This window comes from Neoarius graeffei, chromosome 1 (assembly GCF_027579695.1).
Source record: "Neoarius graeffei isolate fNeoGra1 chromosome 1, fNeoGra1.pri, whole genome shotgun sequence".
NCBI classification, from domain to species: domain Eukaryota; kingdom Metazoa; phylum Chordata; class Actinopteri; order Siluriformes; family Ariidae; genus Neoarius; species Neoarius graeffei.
This window is the reverse complement of record NC_083569.1, coordinates 90,703,939-90,715,011: the sequence shown is the minus strand read 5'-3', so window position 1 is coordinate 90,715,011 and position 11,073 is coordinate 90,703,939. Positions and strand designations below refer to the sequence as shown.

Here is an 11,073-nt window from a genome sequence, read left to right as displayed (position 1 = left end):
GAAGGTATTTGTGAAGAAGGAAATAATCGCCTGTTCCAAATAGCCGCCTAGTCTCTAATACGCGCCGGGTCTCTTACGTGATTGAGACAAATAATCGCCCGGGCTATTATTTGGTATTTTACGGTATATATATAAATAAAAGCCAGAACATTTTGAAAAATAAGGCCTTGCAAACCACTTTTCCTGCAATCTGAGCTGTAGTAGATAAAAAAAATCTGTTGTCTTTTTTATATATTTACATGAAAATGTGTATCAAATCAATAGGAGTATTGTTTGAATTCAAAATAAAATCACATTCTCAGAGTGTCCGCGGAGTCTAAAAAAGTCTAAAATTACACATTTTCAATTTTAGGCCTAAAAAAGTCTAAAATATAGAGATATGAGATATTTTGCACTGTTGGTCTAAAATCTCATTTGGGTAATTTAAGACCTAGGTTACGTGCAGAATTATTCTGCATGTAGAAAATCTTCCCGGAAGTTCCTTTCAGCACCTAGATGTCACCCGGGATTGGTTAGCATCTCGGTGCTGAAAGGAACTTCCAGGAAGATTTTCTAGTTTCGGTTGTGTTGCCAGATTGGGCGGTTTTAAGTGCGTTTTAGCAGATTTTGAACATATTTTGGGCTGGAAAACGTCAGCAGTATCTGGCAACACTGCGGAAGATTTCCTAGTTTCGGTTTACAGCGCTGACTCAGTTCGTGCAATCGTTAGTGTTGCGTAGGCTACCGTGTAAGCTGTCAATTTCAGCGACAAATTAAAAATGGAAGCGGACGAATTGGTTCCTAAAAGAACTAGTAAGGGGTCAGTCATCTGGCATTTTTTGGATATCGTGAGGAGGATGTGGAACAGCAAATGCCAGTTTGTAAAGTGTGCAAAAAAAAAAAAAACACCTGTCATCACGAAAGGCAGCAGCACTACAAATATGTTCCATCACCTGAAAGAGTCTCTTAAACTCTGAACTACTTGCCCACGAGCTAAACAAATGACCATAGCGGCCTCGCTCTCCAAAGCCACCCCATATGAGAAAACGAGTCAGAGATGGAGAGCTATAACGGATGCAAGCACTAACGTCATTGCCGAAGACATGATCCCAGTTAGTATAGTGGAAAAACCAGGCTTCCAAAAATTACTAAAACATACTCGATCCCAAATATGAGTTGCCTGGTCGCAGACATTTTACAAAGAAGGCAATACCGGAATTATACACATCTGAGAGGCAGAGCCAGAAAACACTCAGTTCAAAAGTGTGCAAAGAGAAAAATGATGTTTTGCAGATCTCTCTCTTCTCTCCTTCTCTCTCTCTCTCCCTCAATCTCTCTCTCTATTGTGAATGTTCCAGTGGTTCTCAGTAGTCAGGTTAATAGCTTGGAGATCTATTTTTTTAAATAATTTAATGAATGAGCACTTTTCTTATTTAAGCTAAATGTCTTTCTCAGTGTTGAGCTTGCACTTTATTGGTCTGAGCTCTGAGCAGCTCTGTACTGTATTGCCCCTTTGTTGCAATTTTCAAGATTGTTTTTGCAGTTTGTGCCACATCTTTGTTGAATAAAAATAGTCTTATTTCAATTCAATTGTGATTAATCACTAACATGAAAATTTAAAATGTGTTGTTGAAAACCACCTGTAAAGTTAACCAAGAATGTTATTTAATCTGCAGGGATTGTAGTGAAAACAGTAAAGAGTAAAAGTTAGATTTCATGGGGTCCTTTAGAGGAGATTTAAATATATCGAGATATATATCGTGTATCGTGAAATGGAGAAAATGTATCAGGATATTCATTTTTTCCCATATCGCACAGCCCTATTGTCACGGTTTGTAGCAAAATGGGCAAATGCAAGTTTAACGACTGCTGGCTTGAACGCAATAATTTCGTAGACTGGTTAAAACGTGTACCAAACAATCCGTTTGAGGCGTACTGCACATTGTGCAAAAGAACACTCAAACTCGGCACCCTGGGTGTAAAGACACCAGAATCGCACGCGAAAGCGGAGAAGCACCAGACTGCCCATAAAAGTCTGCAACAATCACATGTCATCACTCAATTTTGTTCACCGTTGTCAGTTCCAAGCACATCTCGAGACGGTGTATCAGCTAACTCCGTGCAAACTGTAACGCTACAACACGCAAACCGTACGGAATCGAATGCCTCATCCTCAAGTGATTTGCGGGATGTCTTTGGCTCCACTGCAACTTACTTCCTCATTAATGCAAGAGCGCACCCTAGGGATGTAATGAGTTCATTGGTGAATGATAATAAATTTTGTTATTTCGAAAGTAATTCAGGCTCTCCCAATTTTCTTTTTTTTTTTTTGTGCGGCATAAGTCTTAAATTTAACCTGCTATGGTCTTAAAAAGGTCTTAAAAAGTCTTAAATTGAACTTGTTCAAGCCTGCAGACACCCTGATTCTACATTCAAGGGTATGGTTATAATTTATGATCAACAAAAATGACAAACTAAATTCACATTAAACTCAAGTTTTATTAATTATCAAAATGTTCATATATTAAATAAAACTTCTTAGGGTGACTGACCTTTTCTCCCTCTGTCCTCATTCGTTGCATATGATTTCTTCAAGAAGTCTTTTGAAATATTTAAGTTTTCAAAACTGTCAGCATTAATTCAGATTTACTGACCATCATATACATGTTCAATGTATTAAATCAAACGAATGCTAAGTTTATGGGATAATGTCTATGTACACTTTTACAATTATTTATAGTTCACAGTCACTTCTCATTTTCATTTGATCATTTCAACTTCTTCAGCTTTTTGGCCAAAGACAAAAGCTTGTCAGTCCTCTATTTTGTAAGAACTGTTATGATTGGCTATCATGCTCTCTCCAGCGATGTTTTGGCCAATTACATTATAGATAACATGTATTCTACCGCGAGACTTGGCGAGAATAAAGATAGCGAAAATGTAAACATGTAACACTGTCGTAGGTATGAATTACGCTTGAGTATCACAAAGGAACATACCCCAACCCCTCTCAATAAATGAAAAAAAAAATCTCAATGGATTTGGCATAATATAAAAGGGTCGATGTTTACTTAGAAAAAGTGGAAATCCGCCGAAAAGCGGAAAACTCTCATCCCTGCTATCGCTAAACTTTGACAGTCACATGAAAGCAATCACTAAAACGGCATTTTATAACCTAAAAAACATTTCCAAACTAAGAGGACTTATGTCAAAAAATGATCTGGAAAAACTAATACATGCCTTCATCTCTAGTAGGGTTGATTACTGCAATGGCCTTTTCACAGGCCTGCCAAAAAAGACCATCAAACGACTTCAGCTGGTTCAAAATGCAGCGGCGAGGGTTCTCACACGAACAAAAAGAACAGAGCACATTACCCCAATTCTAAGGTCCCTTCACTGGCTTCCAGTAAGCTACAGAATTGACTTTAAAGCATTGCTGCTGGTGTATAAATCTCTAAATGGTACAGGGCCCAATTACCTCTCTGATATGTTGCAGCGGCCTAACCCAATCAGATCTACCAGATCGCAACAGAAAAATTTACTATTAAAGCCAGTTGTTAAAACAAAGTGTGGTGAAGCAGCTTTTAGCTACTATGCAGTACATCTATGCAACCAACTGCCAGAGGACATTAAAAATGCTCCTGCTGTTGGCAGCTTCAAATCTAGGTTAAAGACCAAGCTGTTTTCAGATGCTTTCTGTTAAATAATTAATATTTTTACATTTTTTATAATCTTTACTTTCTCTGCATGTTTTAAATTTACTTTAATTTTATTCTATTTTATTCCGCTGGTTTCTTTTTCTCCTTTTCTCTTTTTGGCATTTTATTATTTTAGTTCTACTGTTGTTTAATTCTTATTATTTTCTTTTAATTAATTGTTTTAGATTAAAAATAAAATTATTTTACGTAATTTTATTTCTCTATTGTTTACTGTTTTTGCTTCTGTAAAGCACATTGAACTGCCATTGTGTATGAAATGTGCTATATAAATAAACTTGCCTTGCCATCACTGCTGTCACACCCGAAGCATTACTAATTCTCTTGTTTGAATGGCAACAGGTAGATACACTGGTTAATTAGCTACCTGCTGCCATCTATTGGAAGAGTATTTAATTGTTCTGCCGGTCACTATACGTCGCTGGCATAGACGAACAAAGACAAATTCTCATCTCATCTCATTATCTCTAGCCGCTTTATCCTGTTCTACAGGGTCACAGGCAAGCTGGAGCCTATCCCAGCTGACTACGGGCGAAAGGCGGGGTACACCCTGGACAAGTCGCCAGGTCATCACAGGGCTGACACATAGACACAGACAACCATTCACACTCACATTCACACCTACGGTCAATTTAGAGTCACCAGTTAACCTAACCTGCATGTCTTTGGACTGTGGGGGAAACCGGAGCACCCGGAGGAAACCCACGCGGACACGGGGAGAACATGCAAACTCCACACAGAAAGGCCCTCGTTGGCCACGGGGCTCGAACCCGGACCTTCTTGCTGTGAGGCGACAGCGCTAACCACTACACCACCGTGCCGCCTCAAAGACAAATTATTTGCAGTAAATAAATAATTTTCGGAACAATTAAGTGAATTTGGATAATGTCCCACGGTACACCTGATGATCTCTCACAGCACACTAATGTGGCGCGGCACAGTGGTTGGGAAACGCTGCCTTAAAGGAATACTCCAGAGTGAAATGCTTTCTAGGTCTATTTTTGCATTATTGGGAGTGCATACGTTGAGTTGCTACCACAATCACGTCAATCGGATGCGTTTTGAGAAAATTCGTTTTTTGCGATTTCAACTGGAAAGCACTAACACGGCAGTGCGCGGGGCATGTCTTTTTGCCAATACAAAACGCTAGTTTTAAAACCATTGCAAAGCTCAAAACAACATGTTAGTTCTGTGGAAGTGAGTAGAGGGTTCCTACAAACAAAACGAAGTGTCCCTAGCTCTGCAAGTGCACAGCATACCACAACTGTGCATTTCCAGCGGGATGGGCTCTGCACTCAGCACTGGACTTTTACGGACTTTCCCCTGAAGGTGGCATCCAGAGAAGAACAGCTTCAGGTAAGGTCAGTGGCTTTGTATTTACTCTTCTATACACTCTGTCCGTGCACTTGCAGAGCCAGGGACACTTCGTTTTGTTTGTAGGAACCCTCTACTCACTTCCACAGAACTATCATGTTGTTTTGAGCTTTGCAATGGTTTTAAAACTAGCGTTTTGTATCGGCAAAAAGACATGCCCCGCGCACTGCCGTGTTAGTGCTTTCCGGTTGAAATCGCAAAAAACGAATTTTCTCAAAACACATCCGATTGACGTGATTGTGGTAGCAACTCAATGTATGCACTCCCAATAATGCGAAAATAGACCTAGAAAGCATTTCACTCTGGAGTATTCCTTTAATTATCTGTGATCAAGTAGTGTTGTAACAAAAATGTGCATGAAAATATGAACAGTGGTTTGCTCCATCTTATGCAACCCAATGAAGAGAATCGATCATCATGACCTCCTGTTGATCACAAAGGGATCTGAACCTAAGACCTGCCACCTTAAAATAAGTTGCTGTTTTACTATAACTGTAATGATTTAGAATGTTTCGGATGCAATTACCGTAATATATGTATAACTAAGATACACTGAAAAGAAAAGTAAGGCAACCGCATATTATAAAGTTTAAATTTTGGCACTTTATTAAATGGACTAGATTACGATTAAAATATATTTAAAGGAAAAGAAAACTTAATTCATACATTTAAGTTTGCAGAAAGATTATGTGCTTATAAACACATTCATGAATGATAATAGACTAGGTCAAAATTTTGTGATTAAAATCAGTCGGCTTTGTCCGTCTGGTGGGGGACAACATCGGCAGCCAATGAGATCGCTTATAATGAATCGGAAAATTCCGGGGTGACGTTTTCTTTCGATATTTTTATTGGACGGTTTGAACACGTGATCTTGATGTAGCCAACAGATTAGTTTGTTTACATCATACCACGCAGACATATTACTTTGACAGAATCAACACAAACATTGGGGGAAAAAAAGACCGCTTGTTTAACACAAATATCAATCAGTATGTAAATGGATCTGTTATTTGCTCTCCTATGTATCTAGTTACTTGTGGGTAGGAAACTTAACGTATCGGTATAAATCTAAGCCTATCGAATTTCAACTAAAGCGACAAAGCATATCGGCAGGCAGAGCAAGCGTATCGGGCCCGATACGCTAAAACGCTTTGGGGAAAACCATGATAAAGAAACCCATCAAGTTGTTTTCTGATGGTTTCGATCCTGTGTGGGCGTGCTTGCCACCACAGGAAACCCATCAACTAGTGAAGTAGAGTAGTAGTCGGGACAGTAGCGAGTAACTTGTCACTGTTGTCGCTCGACATTTTGTGCAACATAACGAAACAGTATAGTAACTATAATGGTAGAAAAATAAAACAAAAGAGGCTGGCTATGATATAAGAAAATTCTACAACCCAGAAACAGATGGGAGCTTCGCTTTTAGGCAGTGCCTAAATCTATATATTATTGATAGTTTACACAGCATCCCAGCTTTTTTGGAATTGGGGTTGTATTTCATCCTCAGTTGGTTCAGCAAAATGCTCCACCATTTTGTTTTTCTCTACTCATGGTATATGAGCTTATAGCCTCACAGTTGCCAATCAGAGCATGCAATTGCTCATATCCAGTGAATGTGGAGTGAATAATGATTGATATACTGTGTTTTTTATTGTTTGTTTGCTTTTTGTTTGTTTGTTTTTAACTACAGAGGGATTCCAGGTGGTTGGTCCAGAAGCTCCTCTTGTTGCTGTAGCTGGCGAAGATCTGGTTCTTCCCTGTTTTCTCAAACCCAGCACCAGCGCTGTGGACATGACAGTGGAATGGATGAGAGTAGAGGAAGTGGCTTCATTAGTGCATCTCTATGAGGATCATGAAGACAGAAATGAAAAGCAGGCTCAGCCTTACAGAAGAAGAACATCACTATTTAAAGAGGAGCTACAGAAAGGCAACGCTTCACTCAAACTCTCACCTCTCCGAGTCTCTGATGAAGGAAGCTATAAATGTCTCATTGAGGACAAATCCTGGTATGATGACATCACTCTTCACATCATTGTCGAGGGTAAGATCCACTTCTGCACTGAAGCTTTATGCAGTGAAATGTGTTTTTGCTGTTCTAACTCACCTGATTTAACTCAGGAAGGGCTGTTAATTAGCTGAAGGGGAAACACTATAACATGCAGGACAGGTCCAAGCCTGAATGTACAAGGAATTTGTTGTCAGTTGATAGAGACCCTACAGTGCACATTTACCACAGTGGCCCTGAAGGGCAAATCACAGCAACAAATAAAGAATCAAAACAACAAATAGGTAATCACAATGGCAAATAACAAAACACAACAGCAAAATCAAAAACACAACATTAACTTCTCCCAGAAATCGTAAGGACATGCTACCGATAGTCACTGAGTATCCAAATGCACTGTCTGCCTTTTTAACTGGAGGGAAATGCATCATTTGGTCCCAGGCCTCATAAACAGTAAAGCAACCAGGATGCAGGAAGAAGGAATATTGACAGAGAATACATTGAGGTACATCTCAATATCAAAGAGTATCCTATTCACAGTAATGTTCCTTTCTCTCAAGTCCTTGCAGATAGTAGTGCTAGACACAGTGCTCTCTATTTATTCTCTCCTGATGTGTCTCAATCATCACTCTAGCACTGTGTTGCATCTTCTCTGTTTTTAAGATGAAGAAATCAGTTCCATAACATAAATTAGAACATTTTTAGTTTATCATGATCATTTAGGCTGTTTGAAATGAGACTGAGATGGTATGAGCACATCCTGAGAAGAGATGCAGAGCATGTTGGAAGGAGAATGTTGAGGATGGAGCTGCCAGGCACACGAAAACGAGGAAGGCCAAAGAGGAGATACATGGATGTGGTGAGAGAGGACATGAAAGTGGCAGGTGTGATAGAGAAGGATGTGGAAGACAGGGAGCAATGGAGACGAAAGATCTACTGTGGCGACCCCTAATCGGGAACAGCCAAAAGATGATTTAAGTTGTTTGAAACCTTTCCTAAAAATACGTGCTTTTGTCTGAATATAGCCGTTTTATCAACTTCTAACTCATTAGGAGTTTTCTTGAACGCTCATGAATTTGAGCATGATCAGGAATTAAGAATCTTAATCACTTTTTTTTTTTTTTTAAGAAATGAACCAAAATTTAATCTCTCTCGAAATTCTTTTGACTGATCTCACACATGAAGAGGTTTTAATAGGCCCAGACTATGGAAAGTGTACCTTTTTAGGCATCTGTCAAACAGTTGTCCATGGAAAGTGCGCCAGGGGTTTGACTCTTCATTCCTCGTTGGTTGAAGCACTTTCTTTGGTGACTGAAAAGGCTGATCTTTGACTGGCAGATGCGGCTGCAGCACTGGCATATGAAGTCCAAGGTGTTGGGTGGTGTCCTTGTGCAGGCCTTCCTCTTGTTGTGTCTGGCTTCAGCAGCTACCATAATGTTGTCCTCGCCTCTTTGTAGGGCACACCTGATTTTCACTTTCCACGCTGTTCTGTCTTTTGCTGTGCTCTCCCAGGTTTCCACATTGATTCCTGTCTCTTTCATTTCCCTTTTACAGACGTCCTTGAAGCACAGTTTGGGCCATCCAGTAGGTCTCTTCCCTCTCTCTAGCTCGCTGTAAAGGAGGTCTTTTGGTATGTGGCCATCCTGCATCCTATGTACATGCCCTAACCACCGCAGTCTGCATTGCCTCAGGAGAGTATGCATTGTTAGGATCCCTGCCCTCGACAGTACTTCTTTGTTGGGTATCCTGTCCTCCCATGAGATGCCCAGGATGTGCAGGAGGTTCCGCATGTGGAAGAAGTTCAGTTTCCTCTCTTGACTGGCATAGGGAGCCCAGGATTCACTTCCATACAGCAGAGAACTCAGGATGCACGTTCTACAGATGAACTTGGTCTTAGTGGTCAGCTTCTTGTTTTCCCACACCCTTGAGGTAGCAGCCATTCCCATTCTCTTCCCAATCTTGGCATCAAGAGAGACAGTGTCCATAATGGCGGAGCCTAAGTAGGTGAAGTAGGAGATTACATCCAGAGTGTAGTTCTTGATGGTCAAGCTAGGGGTGGGGACTATGCCTTGGACCATTACTGTATATTTGTCTTCTTCAGACTGATGGTGAGGCTGAAGTCATCACAGGGAGATGAGAAGCGGTCGAACAGGCTTTGGAGCTCCTCTTTCGAGTGGGCAACAACAGCAGCGTCATCCATGAAAAGCATGTCACAAAGCAATATGCAGCGGACTTTTGTCTTTGCTCTCAGTCGAGCTAGGTTGAACAGTTTTCTGTCTGATCTGGTCTGCAGGTAAATCCCTTCATTAGCCAAGTGTAAAGTGTGCCTGAGCAAGAGGGCAAAGAAAATTCCAAAAAGTGTTGGGGCCAACACGCAGCCCTGCTTTACACCACTCCGGATGGAGAATGGGTCAGATATGCTTCCATCAAACTGCACAGTGGCTTTCAAGTCATTGTGAAATGACTTGACTATGCTCAGCAGCTTGGGTGGGCAGCCTATCAGGGTTAGCATCCTGGAACAAGCCATCTCTGCTCACAAGGTCAAAGACCTTGGTCAGGTCAATAAATGTGACATAGAGAGGCTGTTGCTGCGCTCTGCACTTTTCTTGCAGTTGCCGCAGAGAAAAGATCATGTCCACTCTGGACCTCTTTGAGTGAAAGCTGCACTGGGATTCGGCGTAGACTCTCTCTGCAAGCCTCTGTAGTCTTCGGACGACTACGTGGGCATACAGCTTGCCTACAATGCACAGGAGTGAAATTCCGTGGTAGTTATTGCAGTTGCTCCTATCTCCTTTGTTTTTGTACAGGATCACAATAATGGGGTCTCTCATCTGCTGTGGAACTTCTCCTTCTTCCCAGCACTGGCACAGCAACTGAAAGAGCGGCTCAAAGAGGCTCTCTTGCCCACACTTAAGGACTTCTGCAGGAATCCCGTCTTGCCCAGGGGATTTACCATCTGGGAGTCTCTGTATGGCCTCTGCCAGTTCCTCTCTCCTTGGGATAACATCCAGTTCATTCATGAGAGGCATCTGCTCAATCATCAGACCCTCCAGGATTTCGCGATGTTGCGATTTGCAACTTCAACGCAAATTCAACCAATCCTCACGAATTCAGGGCGGTGTTTCAATTCTATCCAATCACCACAACTTTCTCAGAAATTTGACCAATCGTTGGCGTCGTCTTGAGGTGACGTCGACAAACTACCTTCCGCCTTACTTCCGTGTATACGTTCAAGAGAAGCAGCATGTGCGAGTCAGTGTTTATATAGGTTTAAATTCTGTTACTGAAAGTGTGTTATGTTGACAGTGCAGGACTGTGTGCACTTTATTTTTTTTTTACTTAATACAAGAAATTAATGGATGCCAACATTTTTGCCAAAATGGTATTTTATTTTCCATTGTTTAGGCAGCTTCAGCATCATACTGTGAGATTCTATTCAAATTGTTTTTTTTTCTTCTATGAAGCCTGAGCCATTTATTTTATTAGTTTATAATTATTGTTTAATTTAGTCTTCAGGAGAGACTGCCTGCACACAGTACTAGTATTAATAGTTTTTTTTTTTTTTCTTGCATGAAAGCTGAGGCGTTTATATTATATTTTAAAGTGCTGATGACACGTTTTTGACATCTTTGGCGATGTTTTATAACATAAAAAGTAATTCCAGATGATCCATATATTAATTCATGAAGGCGCCTATTTTACAAGTTATGATAAAAAAAACGCGGCTATTTGGGCAAATTTGACGGGGCTGCAGCACCCAGGAGATGAAAGAGGAGGAGGGGCTATATGACGTCAGCGAAAGAATCTTCCTCCTAACTTACCAGTTTGTTGTTGATGCGAGAGGTGTTCAGTTTATCATTATTAGTATTATTATTATACATTTTATATATATAAGTGGCGACTGGTGGTCATAAAAATAGGGGAGGACAGTGAGTGAATAGATAGGTGGATGGTTGAGAGAGAGAGAGAGAGAGAGAGGTTGGAAGTTGTGTGGGT

General features: G+C 40.7%; 1 protein-coding gene across 1 annotated transcript in view; it reads left to right on the top strand.

Annotated features, from left to right (window-relative positions):
- Nucleotides 1-11,073, top strand: part of LOC132885450 (butyrophilin subfamily 1 member A1-like) — a 192,108-nt gene that overhangs the window by 43,189 nt on the left and 137,846 nt on the right. Inside the window, exon 2 of the mRNA XM_060920131.1 lies at nucleotides 6,763-7,113. Within this exon, the coding sequence (XP_060776114.1) occupies nucleotides 6,763-7,113 (351 nt within the window). The remainder of the gene's footprint in view (nucleotides 1-6,762; nucleotides 7,114-11,073) is intronic.